Consider the following 26,620-nt stretch of genomic DNA (forward strand, 5'->3'; position numbering starts at 1 on the left):
GGAATCAAGGGATATGGGGACAAGGCAGGAACCGGGTATTGATAGTAGATGATCAACCATGATCTCAGAATGGCGGTGCAGGTTTGAAGGGCCGAATGATCTACTTCTGCACCTATTGTCTATAATGTCTAAAAGAGAACATAAGCTCAGATTCAGGTAGAGACTTTATTTAGAACTATCACAGGCAATTTCTTCTGATTCTTCCCACGGATTATTACAATGTTTTCCTCAAAGGTGCGCGCGCATGTGCGCACACACACACACACACACACACACACACACACACACACACACACACACACACACACACACACACACACACAAAATAGCTCAACAAAACATATTACAAATGTCTCCCCTCTAAATGCTGAAAAGGCACATTACTTGGAGGGTCAGACATAAGTGGAGGACATCAGTTAACAAGTACAAGCTAGCAATTGACCTCATTTTCATTGAAGAAACTTGGTTTGTTAATTTTGTAAAAGGTGCAATAGTCTTGTAAAACTCCTTGATTTCCAATATTTTACAGTTGAAAAGAAAATTGAAATATTTTGTATGATTTTAAATTCCTGACTTAATTCCAGCATGGCTTGAAGCACCTGTTGCAGTAATGAAGTAGAGAGGCTACGTCATACTTAATGCGCAAGGCTAAACAGAGTGCATGGATGAAGTCAAAGATATATAATAGTGAATCAATTTTCATCTTGCATTGGTATAATATATTAGATGTCAGTAAATTCATCAATATCATCAGAATGATATAAAAACACTTGATCAATAAAGTATGACTTTCTTCTTCAACCTGAAATGTTATTTCTGTTTCACTTTCCACAGATGCTGCCTGACCTACTGAGTTTTTCCAACAATTTTTATAATTGTATATATCAGTTCCTTTAGTTCTCAGAAATGAGTCATATACAACAATGTGTGAACCTAAGTTAGTTTCCCCTATAAATGTTTTACATGTCCTTCAAAATAGACTTTGCCTGATTTTAGAGTTAATGTTGCTGTTGTTAAATCAACCATTATAATCAATGTATCTAGACTAATACAAGACACTGTACATTTGGAGTTTTATAGATAGCAATCATCTATTCAAAGGTCAATGAGTCCCAGTCCTGGCATCATCTCCCATTCTATCCTATTACTGTTGGTCAAGATTTGCAACAGTAACTTAAGAGTCATCCAGCAGACACAAAGCTGCCAGATAAGGCCATCCTATGGGATTCACTCTTTAGTGTTTGTCTCACAAAACAAGCTGTACTCAGTCTTCCTTCTAGGTGTTAGTTGTATAACATAATTATGATTTTTGAAGATCAATTAATTAATCAGTGGGGTCAGTACATTTTTATACTATCCAATTATACATGTCAGAGAAAGTTCAGATATAGTTCTCTTGCATTTCAAGGGTCTTTTTATTCTTTTGGCTCCCAGGTAAAACTGAAATGTTCAGATGATTCACAGTTGTCTGATGTCCTGTCTGTCTCCTCTACTTCACACACTGTGTCTTCGATTATGAATCATTGCCACAATGTGACTGAGATCAAGACTCTTCATCATCACCTGACAAAACTCATCATCTTTCTTGGCTCCTTCTACAAACTCTGGCAAAGAAAGCTCCCCTGTAAACAATGTGTAGATAAAGAGAAGATGAGATAGAATAAAACAAATGGCTTAACTTGAGGAGTGACAAATATAATAACTTGCATTTACACTGGCTATTCAGAGCACAAAGATGTCTCAGCATACAATACAACCAATGATATACTAGAAATCAGGAAATAATGCAAACAGGAAGATCAATCAAACAGCAATTATTGGCAGATGGGACTAACAACACTGGGAAGTAGGATTAGAGTGAAATTAACAGCATAAAGGACAATGGATCAAAAACATGTGAGGAATAGGTTAGAGAGAGATCAAACTCATCAGGATAAATTAAATAGAGATATGAACAACACATTACTATCAAAGACTCAAAACCTAAGGGAGTGGAATTCACAAGGTGTGAACAAGTTTAGAATTGGTTACAGATAGATTGACAATATGAGGAAACAAGGGTTATACAGGTTATTTAGATAAGAATGAGGAGGTTAGGGGAGTGAAAAGGAGAGAGATTACAGTATTAGGGAATAATAGCTAGTGAGAAATTAACAACTCTGGAGAGATGGACAGTTAAGGTTTGCTAGAGTTATGTTTTTTCCAGACCTCATCACAGGGAACATACAATCTTGGCCAAAAAGGTTGACATGGGACATCATATCAGAATCAGAATCACTTTAATATAACTGACATATGTCGTGAAATTTGTTGTTTTGCAGCAGCAGTACATTGCAATACATAATAACAGTATGAATTACAATAAGAAATATATATTATATATATAATTAAATAAGTAGTGCAAACATAGTGAGGGTTTATTCATGGGTTCATTGTCCATTCAGAAATCTGATGGCAGAGAGGAAGAAGATGTTCCTGAAACATTGAGTGTGTGTCTTTAGGCTCCTGAACCTCCTCCCTGATGGTAGCAATGAGAAGAGGGCATGTCCTGTGTGACGGGCGTACTTAATATGGATGTCACCTTTTTGAAGTATCGCCTCAATACTGGGGAGGCTAGTGCCCATGATGGAGCTGACTGAGTTTACAACTTTCGACAGCTTTTTCTGATCCTGTCCAGTGGACCCTTCATACCAGATGGTGATGCAACCAGTTAGAATGTTCTCCACGGAACATACCAAGACTCCTTAAACTCCAATGTTGAGTGCAAGGTTGTTGTTCACACACCACTGAGCTTGCATCCTTGAGGTGTGTCAGTGTTGATTTCAGCTAGGAGGAGAGGTTATTTCTGATCTGCACTGACTTTGGTCTTCTGGTGAGGAAGTCAAGGATCCAGTTGCAAAGGAAGGTACAAAGGCCCTGATTTTGGAGCTCTTGATTAGAACTGAGGGCATGATTGTGTTGAATGCTGTAATCAATAACCAGCAGCCTGATGTAGGTATTGCTGTTGTCCAGATGATACAAGGCTGATTCATGATCCGCAGTGTTTGACTGAGGCCTGGTATGTATGGCCTGGTAAAACTGAAGCTAATAGATATCAATAGGAGAATGCTAGTTCAATGAGCAGCCTTACCTCACACAAAGGTAGATTATTGTGGTTGTTGGAGATCAATGATTCCAGCCCCAGGACATCACATGCGACAAATCCTTAGGGCAGTGTCATGTGGCCAATCATTGCTTCATCAATAACCTTCCTTCTATGATGAGGTCAGTAGTGGGGATCTTCCCTGATGATTGTATAATGTTTAATTCCACTTACTGTACTTAGTAAGTGGGAGAGCCAGAGTCTCCCAGGAAACTACATCTGCGTGAAGTGCATCTGGCTGCAGCTCCTTGAAGACTGTCTTAGGGATCTGGAGCAGCAGCTGGCTGACCTTCAGCTTGCACGGGAGAGTGAGGATATAACTGATCGAAGTTACAGAGAAGTAGCCACCTTGAAGTTGCAGAAGGCGAGTAGCTGGGTGACTGTCAGGAGGAATGGAAATATAATTAGGCCGTTAGAGCAGAGCACATCTGTGGCCAATCCCTTCAAAAATAAGCATACCACTATGGATACTTTTCTGGGGATGACCTCCCGGGGGAATGCTGTGGCAACCGGGTTACAGGCACTCAGCATGGGTCTGTGGTGCAGAAGGGAAAGAGAGAGAAAAAGGGAGTGGTAGTGATAGTGTACTCAATAGGGAGGGAAACAGGAGATTATGTGGATGTGAATGGGACACCCTGATGGTATGTTGCCTGCCAGGTGCTAGGATCAGGGATGTCTCAGATTGCATCCACAACATTTTGGAGAGGGACGGAGAGCAGCCAGATATCTTGGTACATAGTGGTACCAATGACAAAGGAAGGAAAAGCAAAGAGGTCCTGAAAGGAGACTTTAGAGATCTAGGTAGAAAGCTGAGAAGCAGGACCTCCAGGATAGTAATTTCTGGATTGCTGCCTGTGCCATGTGCCAGTGAGGATAGAAACAGGATGATTTGGCAGATAAATGTGTGGCTGAGAAGCTGGAGCAGGGGGCAGGGCTTCAGATTCTTGGATTATTGGGCTTTCTTCTGGGGGAGGTATGACCTGCTCAAAAGTGACGGGTTGCACCTGAACCCAAATGGGACCAATATTCTTGCAGACAGGTTTGTTAGAGCTGTTGGGGAGGATTTAAACTAGTTTGGCAGGGGGTGGGAACTGCAGTGATAGGACTCAGGACAGGATGGATGGTAAAAGAAGTAAAGATAGCGTGCAGTCAGATTGTCAGGAAGGGCAGGCAGGTGATGGGACATAGTTGCAGCCAACAGGGTGAGTATCAAAACATTAGGGATGCAGAATCAAAAATATAGCAAATACAGGTGTTGTTTCTCAGTGAGTGGAGAATAAGAAATAAGGTGGATGATCTTGTTGCAATATTACAGATTGCCAGGTATGATGTTGTGGCCATCACTGAATCGTGGCTGAAGGATGGTTGTAGTTGGGAGCTGAATGTCCAAGGTTACAATTTGTATCAGAGGATAGGAAGGTAGGCAAATTGGGAGATGTGGCTGTACTGGTAAAGAATGGCATCAAATCAGTAGAAAGATGTGACATAGGATCGGAAGATGTTGAATCCTTGTGGGTTGAGTTAAGAAACTGCAAGAGTAAAAGGACATTGTTAGCAGTTATATACAGGCATCCCAACAGTGGCTGGGAGGTGGACAACAGATTACAACAGGAAATAGAAAAGGTGAGTCAAAAGGGCTCACCCTCTCACCCAGGATAGTCATGGGAGAGTTTAACATGCAGGTTGATTGGGAAAATTAGGTTGGTAATGGATCTCAAGAGAGTGAGTTTGTTGCATGCCTAAGAAATGGCTTTTTAGAGCAGTTTGTTGTTGAGCATACTAGGGGATCAGCTATACTGGATTGGATGTTATGTAATGAACCAGGGACAATTAGGTAGCTTAAGGTAAAGGAACCCATAAGTATCAGTGATCACAATATGATTAAGTTCAACTTGAAATTTGATAGGGAGAAAGTAAAGTCTGATGTAGCAGTATTTCAGTGGAGTAAGGGAAATTACAGTGGTATGAGAGAAGAGTTGGCCGAAGTAAATTGGAAGGAGTTGATGGCAGGGATGTCAATAGAGCAGCAATGGTGTGTGTTTCTGGGGAAAATGAAGAAGGTGCAAGACACCTGTATTCCAAAAAATTAAGAAATACTTAAATGATAAAATAGTACAACCATGGCTGATAAGGGAAGTCAAAGCTATTGTAAAAGCAGAGGAAAGGGCATACAACAAAGCAAAAATTAGTGGGAAGATAGAGGATTGGGAAGTTTTTAAAAACCTACAGAGAGCAACTAAAAGAATCATTAGAAGGGAAAAGATGAAATGTGAAAGGAAGCTAGCAAATAATTTCACAGTGGATGGTAAAAGCTTTTTCAAGAATGTAAAATATAAAAGAGAAATGAGAGTGAATATAGGACCACTAGAAAATGAGGCAAAAGAAATAATAACAGGGGACAAGGAGATGGCTGATGAACTAAATAAGTATTTTGCATTAGTCTTCATTGTGGAAGATACTAGCAGTGTGCCAGATGCTGTAGTGTGTGAAGGAAGAGAAGTGGGTGCAGTTGCTATTACAAGGGAGAAGGTGCATAAAAAGCTGAAAGACCTAAAGGTACATAAGTCACCTGGACCAGATGAACTGCACCCTAGGGTTTTGAAAGAGGTAGCATTAGAGATTGTGGCAGTATTAGAAAGGATCTTTCAAAAATCATTGGACTCTGGCATGGTGCCAGAGAACTGGAAAATTGCAATTGTCACTCCACTCTTTAAGAAAGGAGGAAGGCAGCAGAAAGGAAATTATAGACCAGTTAGATGTTTGAGTCAATTGTTAAGGATGAGGTGATGGAGTGACACAGGACAAGATAGGACAAAGTCAGCACGGTTTCCCAAAGGGAAATGTTACCTGACAAACTGTTGGAGTTCTTTGAGCAGATTACAAGTAAGATTGATAAAGGGGACATAGTGGATGTTGTATATTTGAACTTTCAGAAGGCCTTTGACAAGGTGCCACACATGAGGCTGCTTATAAAGTTAAGAGCCCATGGTATTACAGGAAGTTACTAAGATGGTTAGAGCATTGACTGACTGGTAGGAGACAGCAAGTGGGAATAAAAGAATCCTTGTCTGGTTGGCTGCCAGTGACTAGTGGTGTTCTGCAGAGGTCGGTGTTGGGACCACTTATTTTTATGCTGTATATAAATGATTTAGATGATGAAATAGATGGCTTTCTTGCCAAGTTTGCAGATGATACAAAGATTATTGGAGGGTCAGGTAGTGTCGAGGAAACAGGTAGGATGCAGAAGGACTTAGATTAAGAGAATGGGCAAGGAAGTGGCAACTGCAATACAATGTTAGAAAATGCATTGTCATGCACTTTGGTAGTAGAAATAAATGTGTGAACTATTTTCTAAGCGGGGAAAAAATCCAAAAATCTGAGATGTGAAGTGACTTGGGAGTCCTTGTGCAGAACACCCTTAAGGTTAACTTGCAGATTGAGTCAGTGGTGAGGAAGGCAAATACAATATTAGCATTCATTTCAAGAGGTCCAGAATTCAATAGGAGGGTGTGATACTGGGGCTTTATAAGGCACTGGTGAGGCTCACCTTGAGTATGTGTACAGTTTTGGGCTCCTCATTTTAGAAGAGATGTGCTCGCATTGCGGAGGGTCCAGAGGAGGTTTGCAAGGATGATTTCAGGGACGAAAGGGTTATCATACGAGGAACGTTTGATGGCTCTCTGTTTGTTCTCGCTAGAATTTCAAAGGATGAGGGGAGGGGATCTCATTGAAACCTTTCGAACGTTAAAAGGCCTAGACAGCGTAGACATGGAAAGGATGTTTCCCATGGTGGGAGAGCCTAGGACAAGAGGGCACAGCCCCAGGGTATAGGGGCATCCATTCAAACAGAGATGCAGAGAAATTTCTTTAGCTAGAGGGTGATGAATGTGTGGAATTTGTTGCCACATGCTGCTGTGGAGGCCAGGCCATTGGGGGTATTTATGGCAGAAATTGATAGGTTCTTGATTGGACATGGCAACAAAGATTATGGGGAGAAGGCCAGGAAATGACACTGAGGAGGAGAGAAAAAGGATCAGCTATGATTGAATGGCAGAGCAGACTCAATAGGCCAAATGGCCGAATTCTGCTCCTTTATCTTATGGTCTTATAGTCACTTGCCATTCCTCAACAAATGACTCAACAAGACTGAGACAAAATAGGGCATGTGTTGGTAAGTGGCAAGTAATGGTCATCCCATAGTAGTGTAGAGCAATGACCATCTCAAACAAGAGAGAGACTAATCTCCTTCTCTTGATGTTGTTATCAAAAGTCCTTTACCATCAACACCTTGAGGTAACCATTGACCAGAAACTCAACTGAATCAGACACACAGAAACACACCTTCAAGAGCAGATCAGAGGTTGGGTATTCTATGATCTATGACTCACCTCTTGACACCCCACTGTACCTTTCATCATCTACAAGGCACAAGCCAGGAGCATTAAAATATTCCCATTTGTTCAGATGAGTGTAAGTCCAAAATCCCAAGAAACTCAACACCAACCAGGACAATCCACCACACTGCTCCAAAAGCAACCCAAATACTCATTGCCTCTATCGCTGGTTCACAATATGTACTATCTATAAAAAGCAGTGTAACCTTCAGGCTCGGCCAGCATGTGTTCGTCTAGGGGAAAACAACTTCTGGCCCAGTCAAACTGAGAAATCTTGTTTATGTGGACACTGTGATGTGTTGCCCAGTTGCAAATCCGTACCACAAAATATCCAACAGTAAGCCATATGCAATTAAATGATTGAACTTTATAAATCTTAATCTGGATAGGGGGTTAGTAAAGAAAATAAAAAGTAAAAAGGTCTATTTTAAGGAAAAAGTCAAAAGTGTACGTTGGATCTCACTGCTATGGCTATGCATCAACCATTGACCTCCTCCGAGCGTCGCCGAACTACGGGCTCTTGCTCCTAGTCCACTCCGTCCAGTGGTCTACCAACTCTCTCCACATGTGTCTTCCTTCTTTTACTCTCACCAACAAAAGAGCGCGAAAATCTCTCTTCCAGTCTCACAAGAAAGAACAACATTTCTCCCATTGGATAACATACTTTCCGAAGCCCTGTTATTTCTAGTCATAACCCAAACATTGCTGCTACAGAGAAACCATTACATTAGCAGTGAAACCTAACAGCATGTTACAGTAGTGCAGTTAGGCTAGGCACCTAGACTACCCTGATCATATCTCACAAGCCCTCAAACTCCAAGAAAAATGAAGTCAGCTGGCATGTAGGAATTTTACCACTTGCAGATTCTCATTCATGTTGCATGCCACCCTGATTTGGAAATATGTTGTCATTCCTTCAGTACTACTGGGTGTAATTCCTGGAAATTCAATTGTGGAATTACAGAAGTATCTTCAGCAAAAATATCGTAGTGATTCAAGAAAGACAATTAAGAATGGGCAATAAATGTAAATCTTACTTGTGACACCCAAGTTTCACCAAAATAAAAGAAAGATCACAAATATTCTCCACGCTCCAGGATATTGTCCTTCTTTCATTGTCAGTAGCTCTATATAAATGACTTATCATCTGATAGCACTGATGGGGGTGCCTTCCAGAAGATACCCATATCTTAAAAGATGAAAAGATTTTTATAAACACATTCAGGATGAGGTTTATTGCAGTCTTTCTAGAACTTAAATGACAGCTCCAATACATTTTTAGGTTTGCTCTTAAATGAATAGTATATAGGCAATGAGAATCGGTAATGCTTGTATACAGATTTGGTATACAGATACAGATACAGGCAAGGTACTGTGAAACCCAGAAGAAATCAGAAAAGAACACACCACTTACCATCTCTATTGACATCAATTCTGTCAAAGACCATGTTTGTGAATTCCTCTGCTGATTGCTCTTGGTGGGAGCCGTTAATGGCACGTATAGCCTGCCGATAAATAAAAATTAATGAGTCTCACAAATTATGTTTTGTGTCTGAGAGAAAAAGTCACTGAGAGGTTGCATTTGTGAAAAAAGTTTTTAAATCTGCTTGAACTGAAATGGTACAGATCAATAGGGGTGGAAGGTGTTTAATTGTGGCTTCAAGTAAAGTTTTGAAATAAAGATTGGAAATTGATAGAGATACAGGCCAAGGATTACCAAAGGAAGAATGAAGTGGTATCTAGCAAAAATGGCTTTACACAAAGGGTGATTCTAAATGGAAGTATTTTAACACAATGGATGTTGAGACAGTGGCTGAAACACCATTCAAACAAAAGCGAATAAAAGCTTGATGAAGAAACAGGAGAGAGGGCAAGTATCGGAATTAGGGATAGATCAATTCAAATGAAGAACTGCCACTTGCACCTGAATTGTTTCCTGTTGCTTCATAATTTCTATGATTCTAATTAATCAATCAAACTTATATACATCATTTAATGAATCATTATATGGCATAGGAGCCTTATCCTTGGCTTATACCTCTTCAGTTGATACCTCAATTATGGAATGAGAAAGGATCTTATGCCAAAACAACTAAGTTCTTTCTATGGTTCCCTTTGCAAGTCCCTTGTTCACTCTTCCATGTCACCAACCACTATTCAACCCAAAACACCTTCCCATGCAACTGCAGGAGATGCACACCATCAAGAAACCCAAATAATCTTGAAAGGCAAATCTGCTTGTCCAGGTAGATACATTATTTCTGCTTATACCTGCCCAAATGAACATATCTGCACATCTTGACTCAGTTTCATCTCCCTGGTTCAGTCTTTTCCTACCTATGTCCATAAGACCATAAGACGAGAAGATATAGGTCTCTACCTTAAAATCACCCAATGTCTTGGCTTCCACAACCGCTCGTGGCAACAAACTCAACAAATTTATCACCCCCTGACTAAAGTAATTACTCTGCATCTCTGTTCTAAATCTTGAAGTTGTGCCCTCTTGTCCTAGACTCCCCTACCATGGGAAATAACTTTGCCATATCTAATCTGTTCAGGCCTTTTAACATTCGGAATGTTTCTATGAGATATCCCCCACCCCCATTCTCCTGAACTCCAGGGAATACAGCCCAAGAGCTGCCAGATATTCCTCATATGGTAACCCTTTCATTCCTGGAATCATTCTCATGAATCTTCTCTGAACCCTCTCCATTGTCAGTATATCCTTTCGAAAATAAGGTGCCCTAAACTGCACACAATACTCCAAGTGTGGTCTCACAAGTGCCTTATAGAACCTTAGCATCACATCTCTGTTCTTACATTCTACGAGTCCTGTTACTCTGTTCTACAGTCTGTGGTGGCCAGTGCTATCATGTTTGCTGTTGTGTGCTGGGGCAGCAGGCTGAGGGTAGCAGACACCAACAGAATCAACAAACTCATTCGTAAGGCCAGTGATGTTGTGGGGGTGGAACTGGACTCTCTGACAGTGGTGTCTGAAAAGAGGATGCTGTCCAAGTTACATGCCATCTTGGACAATGTCTCCCATCCACTCTATAATGTACTGGTTAGGCACAGGAGTACATTCAGCCAGAGACTTATTCCACCAAGATGCAACACTGAGCGTCATAGAAAGTCATTCCTGCCTGTGGCCATCAAACTTTACAACTCCTCCCTTGGAGTGTCAGACACCCTGAGCCAATAGGTTGGTCCTGGACTTATTTCCACTTGGAATAATTTACTTATTATTATTATTTAGTTACTTATGGTTTTTTTAACATTGCTATATTTCTACACTATTCTTGGTTGGTGCAACTGTAACGAAACCCAATTTCCCTCGGGATCAATAAAGTATGTCTGTCTGTCATTCTATTCCTCTAGAAATGATGCCAACATTGCATTCGCCTTCATCACCACCAACTCAGCCTGGAGGTTAACCCTGGGGTATCCTGCACAAGGACTCCCAAGTCCCTTTGCATTGCTACATTTTGAATTCTCTCCCCATCTAAATAATAGACTGCCCATTTATTTCTTCCACCAAAATACATGACCATACATTTCCCAACATTGTATTTCATTTGCCACTTCTTTGCCCATTCCCCTCGCTCTGCAGGCTCTCTGTTTCCTCAACACTACCTGTTCCTCCACTTATCTTTGTATCATTGGCAAATATAGCCACAAATCCATTAATCCCATTGTTGTAATGTGAGCATTATAAAAATAAGTTAATACTAATTCAGATAATGGTAATATAGCAATACTCCCACTAGGGGAAGTTATTTGTAAAGAGAGGCTGGTTCCGGGGTTGGGTGGGGGGGGGGGGGGGGGGGGTGGTTTACTTCCATTTTTCTTCTCCGATATGCATGTGTATAGCTTTTCTGCCATGCAGTACAGTTCAGTGAAAACCTCTGTATGTAAATATTGGTTTTGCTGTCCCAGATAAAGTTGTTCTTTCAGTGGTCCTTTTTCAAAGTACTTTGTAGAAGTTACCACATATTTTTGGGGACGAGGTTAACTGGTTTTTTGAACGTGCTGTCCTGTTTCATTTTTGTTGTTAGCTTTCGCTAGGCTACAGTGTGCTAGCTAGTTAGGCGGCTACGTATGGGCAGCAGTGCAGGTCGAGAGGCAAAAAGGCGCCGGTGTCTGAACAGGAGCTGCGCGGGGACGAGGAGCCTTATGTTCAGGTGGCTACGTTTGGGACGATCGGTGAATTTGTGGAGGGGAACAAGGACTGGCTGGAGTATGATGAAAGGTTGGGACATTTTTTCTATGCTAATGGAATTACTGAGGAGGCTAAGAAGGGCTCTCTTCTCCTGAGTGCATGTGGGGCAAAGACTTACAAGCTGATAAAGCACTTAGCCACACTGCAGAAACCGGTGGGAAATTCCATATGATGAACTGGTCAAGCTCGAGGGGAACCACCACAATCCGAAACCTTCTGTGATAGTCCAATGGTTTAAGTTTCACAGCCATTTCATGAAGCCAGGTCAGTCTGTGGCCAATTTTGTGGGCGAGCTATGGCAGTTGTCAGAGCATTGTGATTTCGGGGCAGTGTTGGATGACATGTTCCGTGACAGATTTGTATGCGGCATTAATAATGATACCATACAATGCCGCCTGCTGGGGGAAACCTCACCATTGACTTTTAAGAAAGCCCTAGAGATTTCCCAAGGCATGGAGATGGCTGCTAATAATGCCAAGGATATCCAGAAAGGACATTGGGGGGCGGGGGTCACAGTCGGTGGCAATGCACCAAGTCAGGAGGGAGACTGGTAAACAGGCAAAGCGAGTGAAATGTTTTCAGTGTGAGGGGACGCACTATGCAAATACAAAGACACTGTCTGCCATGCTTGAAGCAAAAAGGGACACTTAGCTAAAAAGTGCAGGTGTTCAAAGGATAAGGTTAATCCTGGGCAGGGGAAAGCTCAACAGGCTCAGGCAGCCACACACCCACACTTTTTTAGGTATTTACAAATTAGGAATTTTCTATGTAGTTTACTTCCAAATTTTCCCTCTGCTTAATCACCCAATATAATAGATACTCTTTTTCAGGTTAAACCATTTCAAAAAGGACTGATAGCTATAATTTATAAATGGTTATTGAATTTGTGAATGTTATCTAACGATAAAATTAAAGCTGCGTGGGAATTGGAATTTCGAGAGACACTCTCAGATAATCAATGGGGTTATTCATTTGGTAAATACTTCATCTATTTGTTCCCATCATTCCTTGATACAATTCAAGGTAGTACATCGGGTGCATATGTCCAAGGATAAGTTAGCCCATATCTTTTCCAATATTAATCCTATTTGCGATAGGTGGAATATTGAGGTGGCTACTTTAACACATATGTTTTGGTCTTGTATCAAGATAAATAATTTTTGGAAAGTCTTAAAAACTTGATCAAAAGTCTTGAATTTGTGTCTACAACCGAATTTACTTACAGCAATTTTTGGGATCATTTCATCAGAAGCAGGATATATTCCTGTTTCTGCTCAATGGATGATAGCTTTCACAACTTTATTGGCTAGGAGAGCCATTTTGCTTAAATGGAAGGACTCTAATCCACCTACTGCTTTTTATTAGCTTACTTCCATTATATCCTGTTCAAGTTTAGAGAAAGTCGGACATTTGATGCATCCTTTAAATTTGAAGAAACTTGGCGAACTTTTATTCAATATTTTCATATGGTTTGCTTTATGGCTCATCCAGTTACTTTCTTGAAATGCTGGATTTGATCAGAAAGCTGCTCTTTTTTCTTGCTTCCACTCTCAGTATGAGCTGCCCAGTTCCTTTTCTCTTTCTTTCTTTTTTCTTTTCTTGTCTTTTTTTGTTTTATTGGGGTTTTTTTAATGTATATAACAATTATAAAAGTTTCTTTATCTTTTCTGTTCTTTTCATGGAATGATAAGAGGAGAATCAATTATCTTATTTTTTATTATATACTACTAGATTATATACTATGTATGATCTTGAAAATGTTTATTTTACCTTTTAAATGAACTGTTATCGATACAGATAGTTGAGATAATTCTCTTCTTGTTTATATATGTGTGTGTGTGTGTTTACTTTTTTTTAATTAATAAAAAGATTGGTAAAGAAAGAAAGCCACACACCTCCTAGAAGAAGCAGGGGAAGAGGGAGTGTGTGTCTACAACATGTTGAGAGTGGAAATAGATGAGGAATCACCTGAACCATTTTATGCCACAGTCACTATGTCACAGGGGAAAGGACATTAAGTTTGAGATTGATTCAGGGGCTACAGTATCGGTCATCAGTGAGGAGACCTACAGGAGGACATGGGGGTCCAACCTGCCTCCCATCAGACCATCAAAGCTCAAACTCAGGACCTATACAGGGCAGCCCATACCTCATTCGGGGGTGTTATATGTGGACATTTCAGCTAAGGGTCAGAAGGCTGAAGCCAGGCTGATGATAGCCAAGGGCAGTGGGCCCAATCTTTTGGGCCATGATTGGCTTTGCAAAATCATGCTCAAATTAAGTATGCACACAACGGAGGACATTCTGCAGCAGTACAGTGGAGTTTTCAGGTACGAGCTGGCCACACTGAAGGGCGTGACAGTGAAACTCCATGTCGACCCTGAGACCACACCACGTTTTTTTAAGCCCAGGTCCGTGCCCTATGCCATGAAAGGCCAAGTCGAGGAGGAGCTGGAACATTTACAGGGGCAGGGCATCATTGAGCCTGTCCAGTTTTCAAAGTGAGGTGGCTCCCATTGTTCCAGTTTTGAAGGCAGACAAAACGGCAAGGTTATGTGGGGACTATAAGCTTACGGTGAATCAGGTCTCTAAATTGGAGGAGTACCCATTGCGATGGGTGGATGACCTGTTTGCAACCCTGTCAGGGGGTAAGCTGTTCACAAAGCTGGACATGAGCCATACCTACCAACAGCTACTGTTTGATGAGGATTCAAAGGAGTATGTCACAATCAACACGCACAAGGGATTATTCAAATACAATCGCCTGGTGTTTGGAGTGGCATCCAGCCTCGCCATTTTCCAAAGGATATTTTGCTGCAGGGGATTCCACATGCATCAGTGTATCACGATGATATTTTGGTCTCAGGGGCCATGGAGGTGGAGCATCTGGCTAACTTAGAGCAGGTGCTGAAGAGGTTCTCAGACTCAGGGCTGTGATTGAAACACACAGGCAAATGTGTGTTCCTGGCACTGAGTGTGACCTACCTGGGGCACCAGATCACAGCTGAGGGGCTCTGCCCGGTGGAGGACAAAGTGAGAGCTATCAAGGAGGCCCCAAGCCCCAAGAACATCACTGAACTCAGATCATTTTTGGGCATGGTGAATCATTATGGCAAGTTTCTTCCTGAGCTCTCAAAGGTTTTGGCCCCACTGTATAAGCTGCTTCACAGTGCCACTAAGTGGCGGTGGGGTGAAGAGCAGGAGGAAGCTTTCAAGGAAGTGAAAGAGCTTCTCCGCTCAGCGAAGCTGCTAGTTCACTATGACCCCGACAAGGAAATCACCCTTTCATGTAACGCTTCGCCCTATGGAGTCGGGGCAGTTCTCTCACACGTAATGGAGGACCGTTCAGAGAAGCCTATTGGTTTTGCTTCATGTACCCTGATGGCTGCTGAGAAGGGATATTCACAGCTAGACAAAGAAGGTCTGGCCATTGTTTTTGCGGTCAAATGCTTTCACCAGTACCTCTATGGACGTGCATTCACAATTTATACGGACCATAAACCACTGATAAGCCTGTTCAGTGAGACTAGATGCATCCCACTGCCAGTCTCAGCCAGGATACAGCGTTGGGCTCTCACATTATCAGCCTACCAGTACACTATAGTGTATAGAGCAGGTAGGGATAATGCAAACGCCGATGCACTGAGTCGACTACCCTTAGCTGAGACACCTGCTATTACATATGTGCCTCCAGAGATTGTTTTCATTGGAGGGGCTGTCAGAGACACCTGTAAAGGTGACCCAGATCAAGCGGTGGACAGAGAGGGACCCAGTCCTGTCCCAAGTCACGACTTTCCTTTTACAAGGTTGGCCCAGTGTCGTGGAAGGAGAGGAACTGAGGCCTTATGCCAAACGCAAGAGAGAACTAAGTCTGGAGGATGGCTGCATTTTCGGGTGGGTGAGGGTCATCATTTCTCCCCCTGGCCATTCACAGAATGTGGAGGAAATTCATGAGACTCATCCAGGGGTGTCTTGGATGAAAAGCCTTGCAAGATCCTACATCTGGTGGCCAAGAATGGATCAGGATCTGGAGAACAAGGTAAAATCATGCACGCAATGTCAGACCAATTAGAACATGACACCACCAGCTCCTTTGCACCCATGGGAGTAGGTAGACCACCCCTGGTCTAGGCTGCATTTGGACTTTGCTGGGCCCTTTATGGGGCAGATGTTTCTTGCAATGGTGGATGCACACTCCAAATGGATAGAAACTCACATCATGAGCAGCATCACAGCCTACTCAACCATAGACAAACTCAGGCAAGTGTTTGCAGTCCACGGGTCACTGATAATGGCCCAACATTCGCCAGTGAGCTCATGCAGCAGAATGGCATTCATCACATCCAGACGGCCCCTTTCCATCTAGCCTCAAATGGCTTGGCTGAGCGGGCTGTTCAGGCAGTGAAGGAAGGCCTGAAGCAGATGACAGAGGACTCTCTTAGCACTCGGCTTTCATGTTTCCTGTTCAAATACCGCCTCACGCCACAGACTACAACTGCACACACTCCAGCAGAGATGCTGATGGGACATAGGCCCAAATCAAGATTGGACCTAGTGTGCCCAGACATGAAGGCAAAAGTGGAGAGAAAGCAGGAAAAGCAGAGGAGAGACATGATCAACATGCGCAAGAAAGACAGTTAAAACCGGATGATAACGTCTATATGAGAAACTTCAGCGGTAACAACAATCAGCAATGGCTTCCTGGGGTTATTCTTAAGCAGAGTGGTCCAGTCTCCTATGTTGTTAAGTTGACTGATAGGCGTGTTTTCTGCAGACATCAGGACCGTGTGCACCTGCGTCATGATTCTGGCTCAGAGGTAGACAGTTCCATGGAATTTCCAATGGTGAGACAGACTACTGGGGAAGCATGTCCACCAGTGACTTTGCCAGAGGGAGACACACTGGCAGAGGGGGCAGAGTCCCCTGAAGAGGATGGACATTCTCACATGGACACACAGACTCCTCTCATGCCCCCAACACCAGATCCACCCAAAACACCCTCACCAGTAGTGCCTGCTGGGTCACTGGGGGTAGTGCGCAAATCACAGCACACTCACAAACCTCCTGACAGGCTGAATGTTTGACTGGACAGTTTTTTTTGTTAGACTGAATGTTGAATCTGCCACGTACTTCAGGTGTTCTGTATTGGTAAACTTGTTGAGACACTAATATAAGTTCAGGGGTATGCAAGCTAATGACACCACTGTCTTTGTTTCCCAGTTCTTTTACATTTGGGGAATGTTGGAATTTAAAGGGAGAGAAGTGATGTAATGTGAGCATTATAAAAATAAGTTAATACTAATTAGGATAATGGTAATATAGCAATACTCCTGTTAGGGGAAGCTGTTTTTAAAGAGAGGCTGGTTCCAGGGTTGGGGGGGGGGGGGTGGGGGGAGAGGGGTTTATTTCTGCTTTTTTTCCCCTCCAGTGTGCATGTGTATAGCTTTTCTGCCCTGCAGTACAGTTCAGTGAAAGCCTCTGTATGTAAATATTGGTTTTGCTGTCCCAGATAAAGTTGTTCTTTCAGCATGAAGTTGTCGAGTGGTCCTTTTTCAAAGTAGAAGTTACCACACCCATAGTGCAAATCATTGACATACATCATAAAAAGCAGCAGTCCCAACACTGACCCCTGTGGAACTCCACTAGTAACCGGCAGCCAGCCAAGCAGGATCCCTTTCTTTCTTTCTTTCTTTCTTTCTTTTTTTTTCTAAGGGGTAGTTAGGGGGGAGGGGTTAAGGGGAGGGGGTATGGGTTATATACATTGTTTTTTTTCATACTTTGTAATCATTTAAAAATGCAATAAAAAATTATTTAAAAAAAAAAGCAGGATCCCTTTATTCCCACTCTGTTTTCTGCTGATCAGCCAATGTTCTACCCATGCTAGTAACTTCTTTGTAATTCCATGGGCTCTTACCTTGCTGAGCAGCCTCATGTGTGGCATCTTGTCAAAGGCCTTCTGAAAATCCAAGTACACCACATCTACTGCATCTTCTTTGTCTATCCTGCTTGTAATTTCCTCAAAAAATTGCAGTAGGTTAGTCAAGCAGGATTTTCCTTTCAGGAAACCATGCTGGTTTTGGCCTATCTTGTCATGTGCCTCCAGGTACTCCATAATCTCATCCCCAACAATCGATTCCAACAACTTCCCAACCACTAATGTCAGGCTAACTTGTCTATAGTTTCCTTTCTGCTGCCTTCCACCATTCTTAAATAGTGGAGTAACATTTGCAATTTTCCAGTCATTTGGTACAATGCCAGAATCTTTCTATTCTTGAAAGATCATTGTTAATGTCTCTGTAATCTCTCCAGTTACTTCCTTCAGAACCAGAGGGTGCATTCCATCAGGTCCAGGATATATTTCCATCCTCAGACTACTAAGCTGTCAGGAGCAGACATGGAATGGACCCAAATGCAGGATGTAGGCACTGAAGTACTAGGGGTAGGACAGGATGGGGATGCCATGGCATGCAAGGGGCTGGATCCCAGAGGTCAGGCGAGGCAGGAGGATCCCAGAGTTCAAGCAGGGCAGGAGAGCCCCTTTGGGCAGGCGCACAACTCCTGGGCAGGGCCACCTCTCAGGCAGGAACACAGAGGCCTGGGCAAGGCACAGACACCTGGGCAGGTGCGGGGCACAACCCATCTGGGGTAGGAAGGGAACGGAGTCCCTCCACCAGGCAACAGCAGACAGCCTGGCTTCCCGAGCAGAGGCAAGGGGCAGGAAGGAGCAGAACCTACCCATAGGGTAACAGCAATGTCCTGGCTTACCCAACAGGGCAAGGGACAGGAAGGGACAGAACCACCTGAGGGGTAATGGCAACAGCCTGGCTTACCCAACAGAGGCAAGGGCACAGAAGGGAACTGGGCCCAGGGTGAGCAGCAGGACAACCATGATACACCAGTAAATTGGGAAAGGCAACCAACAGCATGACAGCACAGGCAAGGCAAATAATGCAGAACAGCAGGACCAGCACACACAAGAGAAGCAGGGGAACAAGACCAACCAGACAGAAGATTCAGAGCCGGCAGACCAGGTACAGAGCAGGATTCAGAGCCCGCGGACCAGGTACAGAGCAGGATTCAGAGCCCGTGGACCAGGTACAGAGCAGGATTCAGAGCCCGCGGACCAGGTACAGAGCAGGATTCAGAGCCCGCGGACCAAGTACAGAGCAGGATTCAGAGCCCGCGGACCAGGTACAGAGCAGGATTCAGAGCCCGCGGACCAGGTTCAGAGCAGGATTCAGAGCCCGTGGACCAGGTTGAACCAGCTTCAGAAAAGGACAACCACCCAACTAGGCTCAGTCCCCGAGCCCCTTATAAACACCTACCCCCTAATAGGTGACAGGTGTACCTCCTTAAGTCAAGATGTTCCAAAGGCTCCGGGTGACAGGAGGGCTGGCTGCAAGGCCTGGATTCCGAATCTGCGGACCGGAGCAAAACTCGGAAGGCGGGCTCCGGACCGGACCGTAACATAAGCTTCCTGAGCACCTTCTCAGTCGTAATTTTCACTGCACATACTTCACTTCCCTGACTCTCTTGAATGTCCATAATATTGCAGATAACTTCCACTGTGAAGACTGATGCAAAATATGCATTCAGTTCCTCTGCCATCTCTGCATCTCTCATTACAATATCTCCAGTGTCATTTTCTATTGGTCCTATATTACCTGCAATTCTCTTTTACCATTTAAATACTTAAAAAGCTTTTAGTATCTCCTTTGATATTAGTCGCCAGCTTCTTTTTATAAGACTATAAGATGTAGGACCAGTAATAGGCCATTCAGCCCATTAAGCCTGCTCCATCATTCAATCATGGATTGGTCCAATTCTTCCAGTCATCCCACTTCCCTGCCTTCTCTCCATACCCGATGGTGCCTTCACTAATCAAGAACCTATCTATCTCTGCCTTAAATACACCCAATGACTTGACCTCCACAGCTGCTCGTGGCAACTAATTCCACATATTTATCTCCGTCTGATTAAAGTAATTTCTCTGCTTCTCAGTTCTAAAGGGTCATTCCTCAATCCCAAAGTCCTGCCCTCTTGTCCTAGACTCCCCTACCATGGGAAATAACTTTGTCATATTTAATCTGTTCAGGTCTTTTAACATTCGGAATGTTTCTATGAGATCCCCCTTCATTCTCCATTCATCCATATACCTATCCAATCTTAGTTTAAATGACAATACCGAATTTGCCTCTACTACTTCTACTGGAAGCTCATTCCACACAGCCACCACTCTCTGAGTAAAGAAATTCCCCTCATGTTACCCTTAAACTTTTGCCCCCTAACTCTCAACTCATGTCCTCTTGTTTGAATCTTCCCTCCTCTCAATGGAAAAAGCCTATCCACGTCAACTCGATCTATCCCCCTTATTATTTTAAATACCTCTGTCAAGTCCCCCCTCAACCATCTACGCTCCAAAGATTAAAGACCTAACATGTTCAACCTTTCCTTGTAACTTAGGTGCTGAAACCCAGGTAACATTCAAGTAAATCTTCTCTGTACTCTCTCTATTTTGTTGATATCCTTCCTATAATTCGGTGACCAGAACTGTACACAATACTCCAAATTCGGCCTTACCAATGCCTTGTACAATTTTAGCATTACATCCCCACTCCTATACTCAATGCTCTGATTGAAGACCAGCATACCAAAAGCTTTCTTCACCACCCTATCCACATGAGATTCTGCCTTCAGGGAACTATGCACCATTATTCCTAGATCACTCTGTTCTACTGCATTCTTCAATGCCCTACCATTTACCATGTATGTCCTATTTGGATTATTCCTACCTAAATGTAGCACCTCACACTTATCAGCATTAAACTCCATCTGCCATTGTTCAGCCCACTCTTCTAACTGGCCTAAATCTCTCTGCAAGCTTTGAAAACCTACTTCATTATCCACAACACCACCTACCTTAGTATCTTCAGCATATTTACTAATCCAATTTACCACCCCATCATCCAGATCATTAATGTATATGACAAAAGAAGGGTAACTTTGAAGATATGAGATGTGAATTAGTTAAGATAGACTGGCAAATGATACTTAAAGGGTTGACGGTGGATATGCAATGGCAAGCATTTAAAGATCGCATGGATGAACTACAACAATTGTTCATCCCAGTTTGGCAAAAGAATAAACCAGGGAAGGTAGTGCACCCATGGCTGACAAGGGAAATTAGGGATAGTATCAAGTCCAAAGAAGAAACATGTAAATTAACAAAAAAAAAGCAGCACACCTGAGTACTGGGAGAAATTCAGAGACCAGCAGAGGAGGACAAAGGGCTTAATTAGGAAAGGGAAAAAAAGATTATGAGAGAAAGCTGGCAGGGTACATAAAAACTGACTCTAAAAGCTTTTATAGATACATGAAAAGAAAAAGATTGGTCAAGACAAATGTAGGTCCTTTACAGTCAGAAACAGGTGAATTGATCATAGGGAACAAAGACATGGCAGACCAATTGAATATCCACTTTGGTTCTGTCTTCACTAAGGAGGACATAAATAATCTTCTGGAAATAGTAAGGGACCGAGGGTCTAGTGAGATGGAGGAACTGAGGGAAATACATGTTAGTAGGGAAGTGGTGATAGGTAAATTGAAGGGATTAAAGGCAGATAAATCCCCAGGGCCAGATGGTCTGCATCCCAGAGTGCTTAAGGAAGTAGCCCAAGAAATAGTGGATGCATTAGTGATAATTTTTCAAAACTCCTTAGATTCTGGATTAGTTCCTGAGGATTGGAGGGTGGCTAATGTAACCCCACTTTTAAAAAAAGGAGGGAGAGAGAAACCGGGGAATCATAGACTGGTTAGTCTGACATCGGTGGTGGGGAAAATGCTAGAGTCGGTTATCAAAGATGTGATAACAGCACATTTGGAAAGAGGTGAAATCATCGGACAAAGTCAGCATGGATTTGTGAAAGGAAAATCATGTCTGACGAATCTTATAGAATTTTTTGAAGATGTAACTAGTAGAGTGGATAGGGGAGAGCCAGTGGATGTGGTATATTTAGATTTTCAAAAGGCTTTTGACAAGGTCTCACACAGGAGATTAGTGTGCAAACTTAAAGCACACGGTATTGGGGGTATGGTATTGATGTGGATAGAGAAGTGATTGGCAGACAGGAAGCAAAGAGTGGGAGTAAACGGGATCTTTTCAGAATGGCAGGCAGTGACTAGTGGGGTACCACAAGGCTCAGTGCTGGGACCCCAGTTGTTTACAATATATATTAATGATTTAGACGAGGGAATTAAATGCAGCATCTCCAAGTTTGCGGATGACACGAAGCTGGGCAGCCTTATTAGCTGTGAGGAGGATGCTAAGAGGATGCAGGGTGACTTGGATAGGTTAGGTGAGTGGGCAAATTCATGGCAGATGCAATTTAATGTGGATAAATGTGAGGTTATCCACTTTGGTTGCAAGAACAGGAAAACAGATTATTATCTGAACGGTGGCCGATTAGGAAAAGGGGGGATGAAACAAGACCTGGGTGTCATTGTACACCAGTCATTGAAGGTGGGCATGCAGGTACAGCAGGCGGTGAAAAAGGCAAATGGTATGTTGGCATTCATAGCAAAAGGATTTGAGTATAGGAGCAGGGAGGTTCTACTGCAGTTGTACAAGGCCTTGGTGAGACCCCAGCTAGAATATTGTGTGCAGTTTTGGTCCCCTAATCTGAGGAAAGACATTTTTGCCATAGAGGGAGTACAAAGAAGGTTCACCAGATTGATTCCTGGAATGGCAGGACTTTCATTTGAAGAAAGACTGGATCAACTAGGCTTATACTCACTGGAATTTAGAAGATTGAGGGGGGATCTTGTTGAAAAGTATAAAATTCTAAAGGGATTGGACAGGCTCGATGCAGGAAGATTGTTTCTGATGTTGCGGAAGTCCAGAACGAGGGGTCACAGTTTAAGGATAAAGGGGAAGCCTTTTAGGACTGAGATGAGGAAAAACTTCTTCACATAGAGAGTGGTGAATCTGTGGAATTCTCTGCCACAGGAAACAGTTGAGGCCGGTTCATTGGCTATATTTAAGAGGAAGTTAGATATGGCCCTTGTGGCTAACGGGATCAGGGGGTATGGAGAGAAAGCAGGTACAGGGTTCTGAGTTGGATGATCAGCCATGATCATACTGAATGATGGTGCAGGCTCGAAAGGCCGAATGGCCTACTCCTGCACCTATTTTCTATGTTTCTATGTTTCTAATCAATAATCCATGACACCAGGGAAGCATCCACCTACATCACTGTCAGCTTCTCATCCAGCAGAGCAGGGTGGATGGTGTTGAACGCACTGGAGAAGTCAAAAAACTTAACCCTTGCACATTAGTGATTCATTTCCCAGTACTCTTCGCTACTTTTAAATGCAGACAAGAGTGAGGTATTGCACTTTAGGAGGACAAACCGGGGTAGGATTTACATTGTGAGTGGTAGGACACTCAGGAGTATATTAGAACAGAGGGATCTTGGAATACAGATCTATAATTCCTTGAAAGTGGCATCACAAATAGATAGGGTGGTAAGAAGAGTTTCTGACATATTGACCCTCATATCAAAGTATTGAGTACAGGAGTTGGGATGCTATGTTGAAATTGTATAATGTTAGTGAGGCCTGATTTGGATTATTGTACACAGTTTGATCACTTAACTATAGGAAAGATGTCAATAAGATTGAACAAATATAGAGAAAATTTACAAGGATGTTGCCAGAAATTGAGGACCTGAGTTATAGGGAAAGATTGAATAAGTTAGGACTGTATACCGTAGAGTGTAGGAGAATGAGGGGAGATTTGATAGAGAGATACAAAATTATGAGAGGTATAGATAGGGTAAATGCAAAAAGTCTTTTTCCACTGAGCTTGGGGGAGACTAGAATTAGAGGTCATAGGTTAAGGATGAAAAGTGAAATGTTTAAAGGGAACATGATGAGGAACTTCTTCACACAGAGTGTGGAATATATAAATTTATATAATCCTTTTAGTACAGAGGTTATGAAAATGTAGTGGTCATTATGGACCTTCAATCTTGCACAGCTTGCTGGTTGAGTGTAATATGTGAGCTAGGATTCCGAGAATATTCTATATTCCTTTCATTTGTACCTGGGAATTGATAGTTACCATTAGATTGAACAAAACGGCCTTGGGTTTATTCTAACAAAAATAATTCTTAGAATTATTTTTGAATTGTGGGTTCACCTTCTGAACATAATTTGAACCCTTTGACCAAGAAGCAGAAGCGCTATTGATTAAGCTACAATGAAGAAAACACTGTCTTGGGGTAGCATACTTCTTTCAATCTCCAGTTTTCATTATCATTTTTATCTTCATCTTTTATTACCTTAGCTCAGATCTTTCAGAGTCTTAAACAGGCTTAGTCCTCTAAACTCAAACCAATTGCAACAAGGCTTCATAAGCACAATAAATCAATTGGATTATTTTATTTTACAGAGTAGTTAGAATGTGGTACTTTTTGAATCTTTCTATGGACAGTACATCGATAATTGAGAGCAAAGGAATTACAAAAGTTATGCTGGAAAGCTAAGATGAGAGATGGAATTGGAGGAGACGCATGGAGTGTGAAGACTACATAGACTGATTAGCACAATCAACTCCACAAAGTAGATATAATCTCCACTTGCTAATTACGTCACTTCAGTCTCATGACCTCTGTACCTTTTGTTCCAGGAGTCAGTTCAATTGTATAAACACTTCCTAAAAATAACAGTGCTTTCTTACCTTAATGATGTTCAGCAATTCATGTCTGTCTATGCAGCCATTGCCATCTGCATCATAGAGCTTAAAATACCAACGCAATTTCTGTTCCATCTTGCCTCGGAGGACTAAGCTAAGGGCAGCCACATACTCCATGAAATCAATGTATCCATCCTGAAATTAATGTAATCACAGCTATAACCCAGATATTCATTATCAACCTTAATTTTAAATATTGGTTCTGCTGAAACAATTTCAAGCCTGCTGAATATCTCAAACATGCCAGTGATCTATACCTTATTCACGTGTTGGGAGATGCAAGGACTATATCTGATGGAACTGACATTCATAAGTCAGAATGAAGCTGAGCCCCAATAATCAGGTCACTGAAATTCTGCTGGGCAGTCACACACTGCTGAATTTGCCAGCAGATTTTGTAGTTAAGAGATAGTTTTTTTGGAGTCCAGATATAATTTCCCCCAGTAAAAACAAAGTGACCACTGGAAGAACTCCATGGATTGAGCAGCATCTGTCAAGGCAAAGGGCCAGTTGACCCTGTATCAGGATTTTGAATGTTGATGGGAAAAAACTAGTAACTCACCTTGACCTCTGATTTATTCCAGCTGATTGCTTTTCCTGTCAGACTAGAGCATCACAATCACTTCTGAATCTAATAAATACTCCATTTCTGTCTTGGGTAATGATAATCTTCTTGGCTGCTTGTCAATCCAACAGTATTTTGTTTCAATTGGTTTGGAGATTTACAATTATATCACACTCCACAAAGCTTAATCTTACAGCCTGAAAATGTCCTAAGATAGATGCCTATTCCAAACTGTACTTTATGACTCTACCAGAAAAAGGGCATTCAAGCAGGTTCCTGCTTTGTAAGTCCCAATCCTGTACCTGGTGCTTTATATTAAAATCCACAGTCTTTATTTAATGTCTTATATTGTAATTATTATCACCTTATGTGGATTGGTCAGTAAAAAAAGAAATCATCTGAGTTTAAGCTTTCCCTACTTTAATGTAGTAACAGAATTTTCATAACTTCTAAATGGAAGGCTGAAATTAGGGAATTGTATGGTAACTGCCAAAACCAAAACCTTATGATAAATTTCATTATGCCAGACAATCTCAAGGTAACACACACACACACACACACACACACACACACACACACACACACACACACACACACACACACACACACACACACACACACACACACACACACACACACACACACACACACACACACACCTGCATTATACACTTCACCATACTTTAAAACCCAAATGACTTCTTCTACTCTATCAGCCTTCACTTTCAATATTGTCTCATAGTCCTCACAAAATCATTACTCAATTACTTATCTCATTGTTAACCTACTTTATGTACTCCTTCAAATTATTAATTTCTTGATACCCTTTTCATATAGACAAAGTTAACAGAATATTTTGATTTTCTCTTTCCATACCTTATTCATATCAAAAGTTTTAAACATCTGCTCAATATAAGCATTGGCTTCCAGGCTCAATCCCTTAAGGCCGAAGAACTGTTTGAATTCATGCAAAGTCAGTTGCCCTGATGGGCATTCAGTCATAAACTTCTTGTACCAGTGGTGGAGCTCGACAGCCTGTAGATCATCCACGGTGGTGCTCTGTGAATTTCCCATTACACCTGTCAATCTCACACACGGGCACACGCTCTTGAACACGGCTAGCTACCTTTGTGTCTGAGCATCCAAGCTAATTTAACTGAGAAATAAGCTTCTCTCTGGCCAATCAGCAACATTAATCCCTCCTGTTATGGGTTTAAGCTCTTAGGATATTTAAAGAAAGCTACCATCTATCTGAATGCTAGATTGTTGCCAGGGAATAATTATTCCAAAGCTTCACTTACCCAACATCTCACACTGACTGCCACATACTTCCTTTCTTCTTGCCATTCTATTTTTGTCCCCTTCATTCACTTTCTCTTCGTAAACCAGGTATGTTTTCACTCAAGTGAACTACTACTATTTAACTTCGACAAATTTAAGTCAACATAATACCTTACCAAGAATATCTGTGCCATTTTGAACTTATTTCTCTGTGAGTTTTATGACCCCTAGCTGAAGAGGATGTATTATCTCTTTTTTGTTTAGT

General features: G+C 42.1%; 1 protein-coding gene across 1 annotated transcript; it reads right to left on the minus strand.

Moving 5' to 3' along the window:
• Positions 1-1,494: 1,494 nt before the first annotated feature.
• guca1a (guanylate cyclase activator 1A) lies at positions 1,495-26,148 on the minus strand. Its single transcript, XM_059986830.1, has 4 exons — positions 25,951-26,148; positions 24,495-24,644; positions 8,951-9,041; positions 1,495-1,622 (listed from the first exon to the last, which is right to left on the minus strand). Exons 1-4 carry the CDS (start codon positions 26,146-26,148, stop codon positions 1,495-1,497), a joined length of 567 nt encoding a protein of 188 aa, XP_059842813.1.
• Between the last annotated feature and the right edge of the window lie 472 nt (positions 26,149-26,620).

Source organism: Hypanus sabinus, chromosome 13, assembly GCF_030144855.1.
Source record: "Hypanus sabinus isolate sHypSab1 chromosome 13, sHypSab1.hap1, whole genome shotgun sequence".
NCBI lineage: Eukaryota > Metazoa > Chordata > Chondrichthyes > Myliobatiformes > Dasyatidae > Hypanus > Hypanus sabinus.

What these genes read in the sequence shown, in the direction of transcription:
- guca1a (XM_059986830.1), bottom strand. Translation starts at nt 26,148, where the DNA reads ATGGGAAATTCACAGAGCACCACCGTGGATGATCTACAGGCTGTCGAG. An exon ending in AATTGCTGAACATCATTAAG is followed by an intron (nt 9,042 to 24,494) that starts GTAAGAAAGCAC and finishes ATTTATCGGCAG; the next exon opens with GCTATACGTGCCATTAACGG. An exon ending in AATTGATGTCAATAGAGATG is followed by an intron (nt 1,623 to 8,950) that starts GTAAGTGGTGTG and finishes CATTGTTTACAG; the next exon opens with GGGAGCTTTCTTTGCCAGAG.